Consider the following 20,256-nt stretch of genomic DNA (forward strand, 5'->3'; position numbering starts at 1 on the left):
ATGGTGCCCCCCCGCCTGTGAGAGGAGATTCCTCCTGACAGGAATCTCCCATGGAGAGCCGTCGAGGAGAGAAACCATGTCTGAAAATGATATTCGGCCCGGCCAGTATGGGGCTTCTAGGAGGAGACGAACCCTGTCCCGGCACACTCTCTCCAGAGCTCCCGGGAGCAGAACAATCGGGGGAAACGCGTACAGACGAAGCCCCGGCCACGTCTGTACCATGGCATCCAGCCCAGGTGAACTGGATGAGTCAAGAGTACCAAAAGGGACATTGAGCATTCTCTCTCGTCACAAAAAGGTCCACTTGAGCCGGACCAAACACTCTCCAAATCTGCTTCACCACCTCGGGGTGAAGCATTGATTCCCTGGGCCTCAGCCCCTGTCTCGACAGGACGTCTGCTCCCATACTCAGGTGCCCAAGGACGTGTACTGCTCTCAACGAGAGGAGTTTGCCCTGGGACCACACAAGGACCTGGTGCGCCAGCTTGAACAAGGGCCGTGAACGCAGACCTCCCTTGTGGTTGATGTAATAGACCACCACTGTGTTGTCGGTGTGTACCAACACGTGGCAATCTCTCAGGTCTGGGAGGAAGTGCTTCAAAGCTCGAAACACAGCTTGCATCTCCAGGCAGTTGGTGTGCCAATTGAGATAGTGACCACTCCACAGACTGTGGGCTGAGCGGCCACTCATGACCTCGGTGGGCCAGTCAATCTTAAGCTTGGCCACCGCACGAGTTACCACCTCCAACAGCTCCTCGTACTGGGGTGATTGAGGGAGTGGCTCCTCAACCATGCTCTCCACATTGACGTCTTCGGAGGACAATACTTCGGAGTGAGGAGCCCGTTCCGTGGGGGGGAAGTAACTGCAGAACGGGCTTCCGATCCCGCAGAACGGGCCATGGATCTGGTGGGTGAGGAAGGAGATAGGGGGTCTCCATTCCATCCAACAGATCCAAATGCGAAGCCCACGAATGCAGCTGCCGCTCCGCCTCAGTGGAAGTGGGGCCAGCACCACGGGGAATGCTGGGGGAATGCTCAAAGAGAGCCTTCCGGGAGCGGGGCGTCTGTAAAGGAGGACGCTCGCAATGTGGACAGTTGGCCCTTGAGAACCTCAGCGTGCTCCGCTCCCAAGCAGACCATGGACATGCTGTGTGCATCCCCGCTAGTGATATAGCGTTTGCAGGGAGGAACACACAGCCTTATAACGAGATCGGCTCTTGTCACTTTTAGGATCACACCTCATATGTATTTTGTGTGTCTGTCTAAAAGCACATGTGCCATATTTACAAGTGACACAATCATACTTAATATAACACCTTTTAATTATAGTTGCTTGTAGCACCAGCTCACTTATTGTTTAACCAACATTATTACTCAACTCTATTGCCATCTTTGATCTGCAGTCCTCATCACTATATGCTGAGATATCTGTCTGGAATGTGTGTCTCTATATTTAACCCTTTGCAGTAGTTTAGGCGCCGGCTTCAGATCCCAGAGCGAGCATGCTTATGCTTGGAAACTATCCAAGACATGTTTGGGATAAACATAGAATTTCCACCCCTTTAGTGGATGGCTAAAGTGAAAGACACCAATGACAGGGTTAAAAAAAATGCTGTCAGGTTAATAGGTATTAAATTATAAAATGTAAAGTATATGAATTAGCAGATCTGCTGAGGTTTTCAAATGAGCAATCTGAGGCATTTTTTGGTCCCCGGAGATGTTTTTGTATTTCCTGATGTGACAGGCATGTACTGTATACCTGCCAGATAGGGACTAAATAAAAAATAGCTCTGGACAAATGATGATAAATTGTCTTTATCCCCAAAATTCAATACACTTAAAACTATTCTGCTTAATTGGTTATGGCAAAATGTGGTTACAGTACATGCAAGTAAAGCCCTAACCGTATATTATCTCCCCAGCACAGATTCTAGATGCCCTGAGCCCACAACCAAAGATCACCTCAAAACAAAATACAGGTAATAGGAGGGGCCACCAATGTGAAGAACATAAATGATGTGAAATTTATATAAATGTTTAAAGGTGTACTACGCAGGATTTTCAGTTACTTTTTGTAAATACAACATTCAACTTTGCTCAAAAAAAAAACAAAAACATAAATAAATAAAATAATAGAAACTAGGTCAATGAAACTACCTGCAAGGCAGGAAAACAGGAACAGAAAGAAACACAAAAGTGTGTAACCATTACAGTAGCTTCCTCTACCGGAAAGCGTCCAACTGAAGAGGGCTTCAGGTGGGGGTTCTGAAGGGGAACATGGAGCAGGAGAGGGGCAGAGCCGAGGGAAGGCCAAGAGCAGGAGGAGCCAGATGTAAAGCCAGAGGCCAGCCAGGATGGTGGCCCCCTTTTGGAGTCGCCAGAAGGAGGAGCCATGTTGGAGTTAGGACTGGCGACACCAGGGGGTGACTGATGGAGACAGAGCTGCTGGAGGTGGAGGCTGATGTGGAGCCGAGCAGACGGACAGCCAGAACGATACCCAAGGTCCGGAGGGCCAAGGCGGAGTGTAACAGGTAGTTAAGCCCCGCCCATTCTCAGGAAGAATTCCCCATCCCAGTAATGAATCTGATTATGACACTTGGCGTAGTAATGTTGAATTACTTGATGACCCTTCTACGTCTGACTTACAAAGAGTAAGGAGAATCGTGGAGAGTGCCACTGATATTGTTAAGTCTTTAGGGCCTTGTGCTTCCGCACTCTCACTTCAGTCCGCGTGAGGCGAGACAATTAAAGGAGAACTCCACTTCCAGAACAACAATTTACAAATAATTTACTCACCCCCTTGTCATCCAAGATGTTCATGTCTTTCTGTCTTTAGTCGTAAAGAAATTATGATTTTTGAGGAAAGCCTTTCATGATTTGTCTCCATATAATGGACTTCATTGGTGCCCTGATTTTGAACTTCCAAAATGCAGTTTAAATGCAGCTTCAAAGGGCTCTAAACAATCCGAGCCAAGGTGGAAGGGTCTTATCTAACGAAACAATCTGTCATTTTTGTATACTTTTTAAGCACAAAAGCTCATGTAGCACAGGCTCCGGGATGCGCGTCCACGATGCTACGAATTAGTGATGGGTCGTTCTTGAACGATTCGCTCATTTTAAATGAATCTTTAATGTGACTCGGGAAGAACGAGTCGTCTCGGGGGAATGATTCGTTCAGTCGCGCATGCGCAATAAGAGGTGAGGTGACCTAATCATAAACAATGAATTAATCTTTTCTGTTTCTAGCATTGTAGTTTTGTCTTGTTTGTAGTGTGATCAGTGTTTGTGTAAGCAGTAGATGTGTTAGGGAAGTAACACGTAACATTTTAATTATATTTTACCAAAATTAACGAAATGACTCGGAAAAAAAAGACCGATTGTTTCGCTAGATAAGACATTTCTTCCTCAGCTGGGATCGTTTAGAGCCCTTTGAAGCTGCATTTAAATTACATTTTGGAAGTTCAAAATTGGGGCACCAATGAAGTCCATTATATGGAGAAAAATCGTGAAATGCTTTCCTCAAAAACCATAATTTCTTCACAACTGAAGACAGAAAGACACAAACATCTTGGATGACAAGGGGGTGAGTAAATTATTTGTCAATTGTTGTTCTGGAGGTGGAGTTCTCATTTAATGTCTGATTACTGTGATTACTTTTAATGTCCAATGATTTTCATCATCATTATCTTTTTTTTTTTTTTTTTTTTTAACAAAGTGTCATCGTAGCCTTCATAAAGGGCCAGCTGCAGTTCATACAAAACTAGGATAGGATCTTCAAACGCCAGTGCTGTCAGCTCTTTACAGAACTTCTCTCTCAACTCAGCTCCAACAGGATGTAGAGGAGTTATGGCAAGTGGATGTGCAGGAGTGAAAAGACTATTATACAGCCAACGAGTATAAAGACGTCACTCAAAGATGTGAGTCCTGGTTTGTACCCCACCATTTAGTCAAACACAATGGAAAGTACTGATTAGTTTTTGATTGTTCCCATGTCTTTCAAGGAGACTCAAGAATGTTCATCTTTGACCAAGCCTTACCTTAAGGTCATTTTTAGGTGTTTGCCTCTTTCCTTCAGATAAACCCCTCCTGTGCTTTTTGTGGCAAAACATGAAAAAGGATGAGTCTGCTGATGTTTTACCATTCAGAACAACTTGTAGTCCTTGCTGAGTGATTTATGCATTGTCTGCAAAGGTGTTTCAGATGTCCAAAGAGCAAAAGAAATGGTTGAGAAATTGCAATCCCATATGAGAGTTTAAAAAAGAGTTATGAGGCTTTGAAATTCAACAAGGGACAATTATAATCCAGTGGTGGTGGAAGATATACCCAGTGACTCCAAATCATGACCACATGCATGTGTGTGTGTGTGTGTATGTCTGTGTTTGCTGTATTTTATGTCATAGTGCAGAACAATTTTGTTTGCTTGTTGTTAAATGTTTCTAAGTTAATCAGTCAAGATCAACACAAATGTGCAAATGTATACTTGCCCAGGCTAACAGTTTGGCATAGTTTGTTATGTTCATAACACAACTGGACAAAGTTGAGATGGCTCTAAGAATGTCTCTAACTAAAAAAAAAAAAAAAAAATGACATTTTGTACTAATTGTTTAACAAAAGCACAAGAGCACACTCTGATGGCAATGTGTGAAATGTCACATTTAGCCTGAAAGGGGTGTGTTGGGTGTAATGCAGATGGTCAAGTGTTCAAACAGTGTTTTAATTATGCATCTATGTGTCTTATATAAGATGCATATGTCTTATATAATAATAATAATAATAAACAAATATATCAGCATTCAGAAATATCAAACCATTTTAACTATTTACAGTAGACTGAAAACAAATGTTTAATATGTTATATATATATATATATATATATATATATACTAGTCAACATTTGAATTGTATCAAAATCTTTCATCAAAGTTGTCCTAAAAACAAAACAATAACCATTCTTTTCTCAGGACAACTTTGATGAACTTTTTTTTTTTTTTGATCCACTTCAAATGTTGACTACTGCATATACTCTTGTGAGCTGTGGCCTGTCCAGATAGGTGGCACCACAGGTTCCACCCTAAAACACTACACTCCCACGTTAGAAGCTTTATTTATTTATTTATTTATTTATGGCTTAATAAGTTAAGATGCAGTGACCTTGGTTTACATTATAGCAGGATGCAGAAGAGCAAATTGATGATTAGAAACTGATGAAATGCTGTTTTAATATCTAATTTATTTAAACATAAACAACAACAACTTTTTAAAAACATGCCATTTGCATTATTTATTTGTCAGAAATAAATTATAATCAAAGCTCAATGAAACACCAAGTGAAACTCAGTCATTTGTATAGAAGGACATGCCAAAAATGCACTCATGTTACTCATCCAAGATGTCCTTAAGTGCATAAATTGTCATATTATTGCACTAAAGTTGTTTTTTTTTTTCAAAAAAAAAAAAAACAAAAAAACAACTTCTACATCACTGACAGGAATAGTGGGATAAATTAAAATAAATAAATAAATAAACATATCATTAAATAAATACAATCATCAACGTATTTCAAAATCGTAACTTTTTGTAACAAATATGATCACATCTTTTATATTAGTGCTACCAGTATTACAACATCAATATTGTAACTTATTTGTAACATTTTAACTTTTAATTTAGTGCAATATTTTGTCATTGCAACATTTTAGTGCAGTCGTCACTAACAACTGCAACTGGATTTATATGTATACCTAAATTCTTTGACAAAGTTGACATCATGTGCAAACAAGCTATTTAATAAAGTGGTATATAAATAAATATGAATTAACTTGACTTTGTGACAGTGTCTCTCCTGTTAAAGGGGTCATTGGATGCAAACTTCACTTTTACATGTTGTTTGAGCATTAATGTGTGTTGACAGTGTACCTATCTACCCTATTATGACAAAAACCCATGCAGTGGTTTTTAATTAATCTGTAAAAATAATATCCCCTTTTTCAAATCGAGCCATTCTCAGATACGTCACAGTCCGACCTCGATTGTTTCGATGCTGGAGCAGAGATGTAAGTTAGACAAGAATATCTCTGATTGAGCGATTGAGGTGTTGTGTTGCTGGATGTAATAATGAACATAGTGGTCGTCATTTACTCTTGACATCTGAGCCACTGAAGATGCATTGGATTACATTTGTTTGTGAAGGGAATGCGCCTCCTGATCTACATAAATGTGTCTATGTATGATTTTTACAGAGCTCATTACAAGGTAAAAAGGGTGTTGTTTTACACAACCATTGAGAATTTTTAACCAAAGTATATTATAGACTTTTCATTAAGACCCTAAAAAATCATATCAACTTGTTGGAAATGGGCATCCGATGACCCCTTGAAAGCCAATTTATAGATGCAGGTTGAACGTGTTGATTTGTGTTTGTCAGGCCTTGGAACATGTAAGAAGTGACATACTGTACTCAGTCAGCCGTTGCCATTGTTCTGCGTCTCTCAGTGCAGTGTGAATTTGCCGTTAGGTGGATATTAATACAAAAGTAACAAAAAAAAAAAAAAGAATTTGTCTTTACACTTGTACGGCTGTTATATTTCTGCCTAGGTGAATGATGAATAGAACTTTTATGAAAAGGAATATTTGTTGTAAATCTTTTCAAAACACACTCAAATGCACACAAATATACAGTATTGCAAATATGCCTAACCTTATGGTCTTTATTTTGTTTTATTTTGATGTGTTTTAGTGTGGAAGAAATGCTGTCTTTCTCAGATCAGCACAAGTGTTGTGTGTTTTACAGCACTTCTGAGTCCTGAACAAGTCAGGTGGTGGATAATGGTCTAGACCAGACAAAACACACCTGATTGAAAGTTTCTAGTAACCCTGAAAGCCTTGATTAGTTGTTTCAGGTATACTTAATTAGGATTCAAGCAAAACCCTGCAGGATAGTGGCCAAAGGCTGGGCACCCTAGACACTTGACACTGAAGAAATTAGTTTTAGTGGGGACAATTAATATACAGGTGCATCTCAATAAATTGGAATGTCGTGGAAAAGTTCATTTATTTCAGTAATTAATCTCAAATTGTGAAACTTGTGTATTAAATAAATTCAGTGCACACAGACTGAAGTAGTTTAAGTCTTTGGTTCTTTTAATTGTGATGATTTTGGCTCACATTTAACAAAAACCCACCAATTCACTATCTCAACAAATTAGAATACTTCATAAGACCAATAAAAAAAAAAAAATAATAAATAATTTTTAGTGAATTGTTGGCCTTTTGGAAAGTATGTTAATTTACTGTATATGTACTCAATACTTGGCAGGGGCTCCTTTTGCTTTAATTACTGCCTCAATTCGGCGTGGCATGGAGGTGATCAGTCTGTGGCACTGCTGAGGTGGTATGGAAGCCCAGGTTTCTTTGACAGTGGCCTTCAGCTCATCTGCATTTTTTGGTCTCTTGTTTCTCATTTTCCTCTTGAGATTCTCTATGGGGTTCAGGTCTGGTGAGTTTGCTGGTCAGTCAAGCACACCAACACCATGGTCATTTAACCAAGTTTTGGTGCTTTTGGCCGTGTGGGCAGGTGCCAAATCCTGCTGGAAAATGAAATCAGCATCTTTAAAAAGCTGGTCAGCAGAAGGAAGTATGAAGTGCTGTAAAATTTCTTGGTAAAAAGGTGCAGTGACTTTGGTTTTCAAAAAACACAGTGGACCAACACCAGCAGATGACATTGCACCGCAAATCATCACAGACTGTGGAAACTTAACACTGGACTTCAAGCAACTTGGGCTATGAGCTTCTCCACCCTTCCTCCAGACTCTAAGACCTTGGTTTCCAAATGAAATACAAAACTTGCTCTCATCTGAAAAAAAGACTTTGGACCACTGGGCAACAGTCCATTTCTTCTTCTCCTTAGCCCAGGTAAGATGCCTCTGATGTTGTCTGTGGTGCAGGAGTGGCTTAACAAGAGGAATACGACAACTGTAGCCAAATTCTTTGACACATCTGTGTGTGTTGGCTGTTGACGCCTTGACCCCAGCCTCAGTCCATTCCTTGTAAAGTTCACCCTAAGTCTTGAATCGATTTTGCTTGACAAGCCTCTCAAGGCTGTGGTTCTCTTGGTTGGTTGTGCATCTTTTTCTTTCACACCTTTTCCTTCCACTCAACTTTCTGTTAACATGCTTGGATACAGCACTTTGTAAACAGCCAGCTTCTTTGGCAATGAATGTTTGTGGTTTACCCTCCTTGTGAAGGGTGTCAATGATTGTCTTCTGGACAACTGTCAGATCAGCAGTCTTCCCCATGATTGTGTAGCCTAGTGAACCAAACTGAGATACTGTTTTGAAGGCTCAGGAAACCTTTGCAGGTGTTTTGAGTTGTTTAGCTGATTGGCATGTCACCATATTCTAATTTGTTGAGATAGTGAATTGGTTGGTTTTTGTTAAATGTGAGCCAAAACCATCACAATTAAAAGAACTTCAGTCTGTGTGCACTGAATTTATTTAATAAACAAGTTTCACAATTTGAGTTGAATTACTGAAATAAATGAACTTTTCCACAATTCTAATTTACTGAGATGCACCTGTATATTGTAATATAAGTTACATAAAGTTTATGTACAAATGGACAGAAAAACAAATTTCACAATAGTGCTTCTGATAAGTTCATTTTAGTCTCTATTCCTGTTACAATAAGTCACATTTAGACTTATTTAGATTTCAAGTAACAAAACAAGTAACAAAGGAATTCATGTGTGTGAGATATATTTATACTTCTAAGGGCTGAATCAGTAAAAAATAGCTTATTGTGTCATTGCATAGAGATACAATGCAGTGTGAGTCTATATTTAGAAGCAGCACAACTGGAGTGGGTTTGGGAAAGCCGTGCCTATGAAAGTGATAAGGCCAGGGAGGAGACACATATTTCAAGGATTATAAATTCCTGTCACATGGTCACACACACACATAAAGGCGCATTCCTTGTCAGACAGGAGACATCCCATCGATTGCAGCTGTCATAGACATTGTGCCTTTCTGCCTCAAAGCTTGAATAAAAGCTGTAAATGCACACAAACCCACAAATGAAACTTGTGAGGTGAACCTGAAGTCAGTACAATGCTTTACCTTTTTACAATTTGACTTTACAAACACACAATCCCACAAAAATGGAACCTTTTTGTGTTTATATAACAAAGTACAGTTTTTTTGAGTCCTACAACAAAACATACAGACCTAGAGTACAGACACTGCATATAGATATACAATGTGTGTGTGTGTGTGTGTGCGTGTGTGCGTGCTTGCATGTGTGTGAATGTCACCAATTTATATATGTTGCTGTCAGACTCATGACAAGAGGGTGCTGGGTCAGTGTGAGTGACCTGTTCCAAAGATTGTCTTTCTTTCAAACACAACAAGTTATTTATAAAAAAAACAAAACAAAACAAAACAAAACAAAAAAACCACACACACACAAATGTGTGGGTCTTTTGGACTTGGTTCCAACCCTATGAAAAAAAAAGAAATTCTTAATATCTCAAATGTTCTTCTTATTACATTAAATAGAGATCAGCTCTTTTCAAGCTTATATGCTTCCATTGAAGTTTCATAAGAAACTTCAACAATATTCCAGTCAGTGCTAAGGTATGCCAAATACAAAAGTACAAAATCAAAAGTCATGTTTTCATATAAATACATCTTAGTAGAAACATGACAGATTGATATTTGCATGAAACATTACTGAGAACATTAAATCTTCTGAGGTACCTCTAAGCAAGAACATTTTCTTTGTTTGCTGTTTTGTGAGGCAGTGCATGTTGTTTTCACAGTTTCTATATTTCGTCTGTGTTGTGCTTGCATATTTTGAGAATGTTAGCTCACATTCTTGCTAGCATCAAATTTGGTCTTTGTGTAGTAAAAGATTCTGATCATATTTAAGTCAATAAAAGTTTGAGCTGTATACAATAATAAGATAAGCAGTGAATGACTGAGAAATTTGCAGTGGTTCCTCCACTGAGCAAAGTGATAAACACAGTACTATGCGTTCCTTCCTTCCTTCCTTCTTCTTCTTTTTTTTTATTCTCAAAAATGCAATAATAATAATACATAATTGTGACCCTGTAAGGGTTTTACTATACATCTCATTTAAAGCTGACAATATTTATAGTTTTCTCACTTAACCCCTTAAATGTCACCCCCCATTTTTGAACATAGACATGAAAGTGCACTATCCAAACTTAAATTGATATAATTCATGAACGCTTTTGAATACAGACCTAAAATTGCTTTTTTTATATAAAAAGTTCTATTTTTAAATTACTTTTTACAAAATAGTTTTTAATCCAAAATTGCTGTAAAATTAAAGCCTCCTGTTATGATGTAGATTTTTTTAGGTGCACTATTGTCGTAAATTAATCTACAGGTGACAGTTAAGGGGTTAAAGACTCCATGAAATGGCTTTATGAGCAGAGTTTTCATTCCTGTGTCCTGTCCATTGAAACTTAAAGTCGGGATGGGGGATACAGGATAGGATTGTCTTATCGCAGCCATGAACCAATATTTTCATATATATTGGAATTAGGAATTACTAATCCCAATTATAGTATTAGGAAGGACACTGTCGTTGTAGAGAGTACTGGACCAACAATTTTATTTGCCCCATAAACAAGATATGTCATGAGTACTTTTTTAGCTATTTTACAGGAAAAGAAAGACTGAATTTTAAATGTGCAACCGTTAAATTATACAGACTAGTATATAGATGGCCTCAAAGCTAACAAACATGGACTAAAATCAACAAAATTCAAATTATGAATTAATATTACCATTTTAAAGACATTAAGTTACACAAAGTTAAACATTTTTTAAAACATATTTTGAGGCTTCAGAAATTTCAGTTAGACAGCTCTATTAGTTAAAGGGATGTACATTAAATTTTCATTGATTTAACATTGATCATCAGTGTCTGGGGCTGCAATGAAAATATGTGCAATTCAAGTTTTATCAAAAAGAACATAAAATCTCAGGAATTGCTATAGCCACAGTAGTACACAGCAGTGGTAGCATCAGACAGTACAGTTGAGATTAGGTTGGAACCCTGCAAAGGTACATGGGGGACCCCATAAGAGAGACATTGCTCAAAAGCCACCTCATCCACCATTTCACTAGAACCTTGATTCTGGGCTGCTGCAGGGGCCTGTGAGTGTGGCTCAGTAATGTTGTGCTTATACGTGTGACGGGCAACAGGAAGTGACAGCTCCTCGTATAGATGCTTCATCTGGGAGTTGGAACTATAATGGTCATCCAAAGTTGAAGGACAGTTCAGGTAATCAGGAGGCATGGCTTGATGAGAAGAAGAGCTTCTGTTAAAGATGGTGTGAGATATTGGGTGGGGGAGGGAATTAAGATGAGTACCAGAACTGTGACTGGTTTGTTGTTTGGTACTCTCATTAAGAAGTTGCTGTGGGTGTGCATTGTTCATTAGATTGAGCGGTGTATTGCTGGAAGTGTGTGAGTTCGGATTTGTATGTGTGTTGACACTGCAGTGAGTAATGCTGTGAAAATGTGTGTTTGTCAGTGATTTCATGTTGCTATGACCATGCATGTTGGTGAGAATGTTTGTGTTTTCCTGAAAGTGGTGCTCTTGGTGGTTATGGTAGCTGTATGCTGGCTGATGGTGATTGTCCTGAAGGGAAAAAAACTCAGTTGTCTCAGCGTCCATAGGAGAGGGGTCGGGTGTAGGCAAGCTGTAGGACTCAAACAAAGTCTGGTTCTCGCAGTATGGAGGCAGCCTAGCTTGGGACAGTTCTGAATATCCAACACTTAAGCCCTCCATGCCCAGAGGGGTCTGAGCATCCCCCACCCCAGGAAGCACAAAGCTGGAGTCCAGTCGTTTATTTCGTTTCACCTGTTTACGACGCCGTGGCCGATATTTGTAGTTTGGGTGGTCTTGCATATGTTTCACTCGGAGACGTTCTGCCTCTTCAACAAATGGACGTTTGTCCACTATTGGTAAAGCTTTCCATGACTTACCTAAAAATTATATGAAAATAAATATAATATAAATTATATAATGAATTCAACACATTCAAGAGACTGAACGTTTATAAAAAACGATTTTGTAAATACACAGTGCACACTGAGCATTTTACAATATCTGACAATGTGGTTGATATTTAGCACATTTGGAGTCAAACAAATAAAGCATAATATCTATGAATGAATATATCTGATTTATTGACCATGCACAGAACAGAATAAAAATAATAATCTATTCCAGAATTTGAGTCTCTAATTGTTACTCATCACACTTAATGGTACAAAATTTCATACTATCTGCAAATTACATTATTATAAAGCAACAGTAGATAAAACATAAACCAAACATTTTAGAGCAGGAAAAAGAAGTTTCTGTTAAATCATTATATAAATATAAATTACATTAAAGATTATATTATAAATAATAAGCTAAATGTCACATTTGTTGTGTGGTTTACTGGCAACATTGCTTATTAACTTACAATTGTTTTCATTTTGGTACTGCATAGATGTTAGCCATTTTATTATAGACATAAAAAAAAATCATTCATAGTGTAAAAAAGTACAAAAATATTTCCTGTAAGTACTAAAATGTAACCTGTAAGTCATTTCAAACTAAATATATTTTACAAGAACAGAAACAGTTTTAAATAATTGCAAGAAATATTTTTCGCACATGAAAAAAGCTGGTAAAAAAGAAGCAGAAGAAAAGAAAAAACTCTTACTTTGCAAATACTGAATGATAATAATACGACATTAGCGATGGACTGAATCTTATTTTATAACAATAATAATAACTTCCATATTTGATGCGTCTGCGTGAAGTCGAATTTTTATTTTAAATCTGACGCCATTATGCATTTTTCCCATAACATTATTATTATTATTTTATTTTACTTTTTAAACTGTATTCATGAACCTAAAATTTCCCTTTAATTAATTTTCCTGTTAGTAATCAATGATAATGTAAAAAAAAAAAAAATTCTTTTCATTGAATAATTCTGTTAAAAGCTGTTTGAATAATCTCTATCTTTTAAAATAATGCACTTGTTTACATAATACAAAACATATAACACTAACAAGAAAAGAAAAAGAAAAGAAAAGAAAAGAAAAGAAAAGAAAAGAAAAAGAAAGATTAAAAACACAAATAATCATTAAAACAAAAAACAAACAAACAAACAAAAAAAAAAAAACATACTCACCAAGCATTTTACTGAGCTCTGCATTGTGCAGATCAGGGTTTTGCTGCGCAAGCCTCTTGCGCTCATCTTTCGCCCACACCATAAATGCGTTCATCGGCCTGCGGATGCGCGACTCGCTCTTTCCGCGCCCGGGACCCACTGAAGAACGCGTCTCCTGTTTTACTTTAGTGTCAGAAAGCGGACTGAGCGGGTCCACCCACGCGCACTGCCTCATGCCCGACATCAAAACTGAACTGGTGCCTCGGGTCTGGCTCGGGTCGTCACTGGCGTAACCCGCATCGGGACTGCTCATCTCCTACACGCACCGGGCGCGTATCCTTGGTGATCACCGATGAAACTGTAGTCTCTGGGTGGCCTGAATATCTTATCCTTTAATGTTCACCGCTCAGTTTCCTTTCGCTGAATGCATACAGTATATTCGGCAGTAAGGTCAGAAGTGCATAGAGAGTTATCAGGCAGCTTTAAACTCAGCTGCCACCAATCGCGACCGGAGTGGGCGGACCGCGGTGTGAAAGGTGTGAAGGAATCCTTGTACAGAGCGTTTCGCCCCACGGGAGACAAGACTGGAAACATTTTGCTTTTCTGGAGTTCAGCTTAAAATAAAATAAGATAAAATAAAATAACTATACTTTCAGGACGCAATCTGTTGCTTCACATGCAGCCTATAATAAAGTTACGTTTCCGACTTAATTTATAGGCAAAATACATTGCATGCATAGATTTTAATCTAAATTTTACTGAAGAATAAGAAGAAAAAACCAACGCGTTGGTTGGCACGTACAAAGGTTTAAATATTTGTTACCCAAGTACAAGATAAACGCAGAGTTTGGTTTAGGATTAATGTCCTGCCAGCAGATGTAGCCTACCTGAATTTGCAAACAGTAGTAGTAGTGAAGGATTGTCACGCGCTGATAATGGTATGCCAAGTGCGCAAGAAGAGAAAGGTGTTACATTGTATTGTATGCAGTGTTTCATGTTGAATGTACTCTCAATTTCTCATACCTATGAATTAAGTTGTAGTGGACTTTATCATTAGCTGCAACAAAGCAGCTAATGTGATCTAAGTGATTTTAAAATCTTTAGTTTAAATGAATAAGGGAAACTGTAAAATTTTGACATTCTGTAATGCAATTTATATTAATAATAAATAAATAAAATTAATAAAATATTTTATTTATTATTGGGGCAATATTGCAGTTACCATGGTGAAGGGATCCCTGTGGCAAAAGCACTGTCATGCAAGGTTTCTTGTGTCTTTTTGCTTTAATGGACCCTGTAAAATATATGCATGTTAATTTGAAAATGTTCATGTTTTGAGAACTAAAAGGTCCCTATCTGCTAATGTGCAGTGTTACGGGAGCAATTGGGAACTTTACCAAAACCACATCCTGTTTTTGCTTACGTTGATTTGAATTTTTACTCTCTAACTCTTAATGTTAGTTTGGCTACATGTTTGTATGCTTATCAGAAGAGCATTTTATTTTTCTTTCTTTAGTGTGTCAAAGCAGCACATTTGCTAGAGAGAAAACTCTACATTTATCAAGACACAAAATCACTGTCCCAACAACTCACCCCTCCCCATCATACACATCAAAGCAACAATTTTTACTGCATTCTGACATAGAGGCAATGCCCTCCATACTGGCATTGTAGTATATCCTCTATTTTACTTCTAAAGAACCAATGGACCACACTTGCGTGTCTGTGCAATGGTGAGTGCAAACACATATACAGCTTTTGTCTGACTCATGTAAAGTTCCCCGGCACTCAGGAGCCAATGTTATTGTGTAATTCCCCACAAAGGCCTGCCTGGCGACAGTATGTGTGTATATTCATGAGTGTGAGCCTATGTGTGGATATATTTGTGAGGGAGAGGGTGTGTGCCTCAAGGCGGACAGTATGTGCTCCTACGCCAAGGACAGGAAGCAGTTTGTAGTGGACAGGAAATGCAAGCTGAAGCACTACGGTCTAGATAAGGGTGAGAGACCTCTCCTATACACAACACACAGACACAAAGACACACACATACATTTACTTAACTAAACTGGGACATTTTTATACACCTTAACTGTTTTTATATACAGACAGTTATAAATACTAAAACCTAACCAAATAATGTAACCTTTTTTTTTTTTTTTTGTAATTAATTTTTTACACTATTTTTTTTTATCAGGAGGTTTGTGTTTAGCTCACTGCTGGGTACAAATTTGTTCCCAAAATATGGTAAATAGGTACACACACCCAAACATCAACCTTTTGCTCCATACCAGACTCCCCTAGGCCTTACTGGTGCCTCACATACATGTTAACACTCTAAAAAAGGTAAGCAGAATCATCAGGCTTGTACGGAGGTCTGGGCAGGCAAGGGTCAGAGCCAATAGGGCAGGCAGAACCAACAGAATAGGCAGATCTTTAGCAGAGGGGAACTTGGGGAAGGGACCACCTTGGAAAACCGATACACCACAGTAAGAGTGACCAATTTGGGGGAAGGCCTGTGATGAGTTTCAGGGCAGTGTGGACCAAGGATGGGAGGGGGTGAGGAGGCAGGCTTATTGGATAATTTATTCTAAGCACAAAACGAGCGGGCAGTAACAAACTGATGGACCTCCTCAACAATAGAAGGCCACCAAAACTGCTGGCAGATGGGTACCAGGATCCACCTCAATCCTGGACAAGTCACTGTACAGAGGACCAGATCAATTTAGATTCAAATACTAGGTTCTCTGGGCATCCTCTGGGTATCCCCTGGGCTTCTCAGCCATCAAAAGGCCCTCCATAACCAGCACCTCGGTGTCCCAAATGTCAGTCAGCACTACCTGTTAAAGCCAGATGACTGACAAGGAGTCACTGAGAAGCAGGAGAAGTGTTTATGACCAGATCAAAAGCAATTACAAAGACAATGCAGAGCATTTGACAACGAGGCAAATCAAGAAGCATGTTGGCTCCTTGCAGGCAGGCAGGCCAAAGGAAACAGGTAAGGAGTAGATAACTCAGGGTCCAAGGCAGGCTGGAGAATAATCAGGCAGACAAAACCAGGCAGGGGCAGGCAAGAAAGGTAAAGTCAGAAAACCCTAAAGCTAACAGGCAAAGAAAGATCTGGTGTAGAATAGAAAGCAAGGCAAATTAATAGAGCAGGAAATGAAAAGGGTAACAAGAGAGCAGGTAAAAAGATTGGGGGGATGGGGCCTCCAAGTTTTCTCTTGAGCATAGATGGCACAAAATCTCATCTCAACTGAGATCTCAACTAAACACTTAACTGACGAAATTTTGTCTACGGAAAATAATGATCTATGACATTGTATTATGTTTTTATGTATTTTAAAAATTTTTTTTATTATTATTAATTCTGCGTTTTATTTTTTTTTTATTTATTTATTTTGGTGTGTGTCTCTTTGTTAATGAGGGATTTGTGAAGTAAAAATTGTAGTTTTTATTTTGAAGTACAAAAAATAAAAGTAGACCCTTGGGGTCATTTTGTTTTTCTGTGACCAAATTATCACAGAAGGCCCCAAGTGACATGTTGTTAGTAGTGATATTATTTTTCATTGTAATTCAATGTCGCATACATTATGGCACCATTGTCAAAACAATCCCCGTTCACACAGATCTGGAAATTAAAAGCTGAATGGCAGGTTAGTAGCAGGTAATGTCACTTTGTAAAGAAACATTTGAGGACATTTTTTTTTCTATTTATTTCCCATAATAACACATTGGCAGATGACCATTATCCTGGTCATGCCAAACCTATATCTAAATATGTTACAGTTTAACATTAAATGCACATAGTTTGTAAGGAGCGCATCTTCCCCAACTTACTTTTTTAACTGACATTATAACAATAACCAAAACTGACCAAGTTGTTCTTTAAATGTTTTGTGCTATCTTTAATTAAATCAAATGCCAGTTGTTTATGTTGTTTTTAATCCATGTGTTGGCAAATGTTCCTGTTTAAATGATTTAAGTTAAATATTTCCTTATGAAAATCAATGACATGTCCATTTTGACCCTATCAAAGCATCGCCAACTACACATACATACTATAGATACATACACAGCACAAAGAGCTCCAAAAGCAAAAAAGAGGAGTCAGAAAGAGAATAGTGAGAGTGATTTATTGTATTTTAACTGCCCCATTGTTCTCCTAAATACAGATATGATGACCTGGGAACTATGAACTGAGTTTAGCTTTGGTGAGAAAATGTCAGAATCAGATATTTTAGGCCAACATGCACAAACAGACTCAAACACAGACATATCAAACACTGAATATTGATTCTGACTTTATTGAGTGAACTGCTTTGATTCAGAGATAGACACGTTTGAATAAAAGTTAATCATCATCTATCAGTATGCATTAGTGCACGTCGAATCGATCTCTCACAATTCTATGTCATATATGACCAGTTAGGGTACTGACAAAAAAAACACACACACACACACACACACACACACACACACATTGCTTACACACACACACACACACACATACACTGGTATTCCAATCATTATGGGGACATTCCACAGGTGTAATGGTTTTCCACTGTACAAGCTGTATTTTCTATCCACTTACCCTAACCCTATACCTAAACACCTCACACAAAACTACAGGCGTTTCGATTCCATTGTCAAATCACTTCGTTATGTATGATTTATGAGCTTGTTTTCTAATGGGGGCCTAAAAGTTCCTGGTATTACTATACTTGTGGGGACATTTGATCCTCATAACAGTTATTACACGTACACACATGCACGGATACACAATTCTGGTCTACTTTTCACACAAAGATTGGCTTTCTGTAAACTGTCATTTTATGATGAAGAGTTGTGTGTGGATCTGTAGTTTTCAATTCTGGTCTTGACGACCAACTCTGAACACTCTGTATGTCTCTCCTATCTAAAACACCTGATTCAGATCATCAGTTTGTTAGGAGAGAGCCCTATGAACTGAACTTAAAGTGTGTCAGATAAGAAAGACATACAAAATATGCAGAGTTATGAGTCACCACAACCTAAATTCTTAACCACTGGTGTAGATTCTTCAAAGATTCTTCTTTTGTGTTCCATTAATGAAAGATTGTCATACACGTTTGGAACAAAAGAAGGTAAATAATAAAATAATCTTAATTTTCTGTAAACTATTCTCATACCTTTACCATAATTATATTTTTAAAGAAACTATTCATCTCATATGAAGCAAAATGTGTTGATACGATCTTTTAAATCACTCCTTTGATTATTTCTGATTTATGTCCCACTCTTGTGCATAGCATGTCATCACTCTCATCATGCACCTTCCTTGTTCCTGTACTCTCTCTCTCACTCTATATCCATTTATAATTCTCCTTTTACAATTAGTATTTGTATATTGTTTATAAGAATATGTTTTAACATGTGAATTGATTTCAATCATTAAACTTTTGGATTTCAACCACTGAATTGAACCAAGAACTAAAGCAATAAATTAGACTCTTTGTCCTCAAAATATATAACGTGCAATACACACACACACAGACAATGAGAAGTGATTTCACACTTTAACCTTGCTACTAACTTCCCATGTGTACGTCAGCTGAGCAGCTTCCCTCTTCTGATCTCTGCATAGATAGAGTGCCTATCACTCAAAACACACACATTTGCCTAGCTATCTAAATGGGGACTTTCCATAAACATATATTTTCATATACAGGTAGTTATAAAGAATATTCTTACCCATGCTATAACTCTAACAGAAAACTATAAATATGGTTAAGTAGGCACACACACATAGTAGGCAAACACACACAAACATTGACTTCCATTGATTTTATATCAGGTTAATGATATTTTCCATCACCTAATCTAATCCCTACCCTTAAGCACGACCCTCACAGAAACCTGTGCAAACCACTAGATATAAATGTAAATGTCATAGGAAGGGAAGAGTTGAGGCAAGGATTATTAGAATAAGCAAGATGAAAGCATATCTAAAAATATGAGAGACAACCACAGTCCAACATGACAGTTTAACATAGGCCAAGACAATAAGCGACAAACCAAGACTGACAAAAAGTGCTAATATGTACAAGGGATAAACATTAAACTAAACAAGACACAAGTAAAATTACTCTAAAACCATGGAAACATGATTAGTAACTATGGAAACTAATAGATGCTGAAACTAAATACAAAACGTGAACTAAAACAATAAATCAATAAATCTCTGAAGCAAAACAAAACACAGGTGAAATGTGACAGTAAACACGATATATAAGCTTTTTTTTTTTTTAACTAGTGAGGTCTGACTCACTAGTCTGTATTCAACTGGGTTCACTATATTATTGAGAACATTTGTCAAAAGTGTGGAGATTTTGGATCTCACAAGTATAGTCAAGCCTGCTCATACACACACACACACACACACACAAACACTCATTAAACATGCATGCATACATACATACATAGAAAATCCTCTTATGTGAGATTTTTCAAAATATCCAAAATGTAAATGAAATATAATTTTGAAAAAATTATATAATATGCTTTTATTTTGTTAACTTTTACTACTTGGGTGTTCTGAGTGTACATTGTTAAGTGGTTATTAAGATGGTTGCTGTTTCTGGTGGTTATACGTGGGATCTTTAAATGTATGTATGTGTGAGTAGGTCTTGCTGTCAACACTTAATAGGAAGGTTTAAAAGATCTGGCTCAGCACCATCCCAAATAGACCTTATCCCCACAGCAAACCTTTATCAGATGGCCTTGTGGCCTTACAATAACAGTGGCGCTATCAGTCGAGCACAGGCTTTATCTGGCATCCCTGCCCTATAACAACAATAAATACACTGACTCAGTTATGCGTCCAACCTCAGTCTAGCCTCATTCCAACAACAACAAATAGACGAAAAAAAAAAAAAAAAAAAAAAGAATAAGTGGAACAACTGCACTTGCACTTTAAATGTAACTATATTTATTTCATATATCTGAGTGGATTAAATTAAGGTTAAAGATGATCCACTTTACCTGAAACCAACAGCTCACTGTATCTAACAATT

At 37.9% G+C, this 20,256-nt stretch overlaps 1 protein-coding gene across 1 annotated transcript; it reads right to left on the minus strand.

The window, feature by feature from the left end:
- Window positions 1-10,620: 10,620 nt before the first annotated feature.
- Window positions 10,621-13,691, minus strand: sox17 (SRY-box transcription factor 17). The gene is made up of 2 exons (XM_051115755.1): window positions 13,226-13,691; window positions 10,621-12,017 (listed from the first exon to the last, which is right to left on the minus strand). Exons 1-2 carry the CDS (start codon window positions 13,515-13,517, stop codon window positions 11,008-11,010), a joined length of 1,302 nt encoding a protein of 433 aa, XP_050971712.1. The 5' UTR covers window positions 13,518-13,691; the 3' UTR covers window positions 10,621-11,007.
- Window positions 13,692-20,256: the final 6,565 nt, after the last annotated feature.

The sequence above is a fragment of the Labeo rohita genome, chromosome 7 (assembly GCF_022985175.1).
Source record: "Labeo rohita strain BAU-BD-2019 chromosome 7, IGBB_LRoh.1.0, whole genome shotgun sequence".
Taxonomy (NCBI): Eukaryota; Metazoa; Chordata; class Actinopteri; order Cypriniformes; family Cyprinidae; genus Labeo; species Labeo rohita.

Excerpts from the sequence above, each read along its gene's own strand:
- sox17 (XM_051115755.1), bottom strand. The coding sequence starts at position 13,517 with ATGAGCAGTCCCGATGCGGGTTACGCCAGTGACGACCCGAGCCAGACC. Across the intron at positions 12,018-13,225 it reads AGAGCTCAGTAAAATGCTTG|GTAAGTCATGGAAAGCTTTA; the intron begins GTGAGTATGTTT and ends TATAATTTTTAG.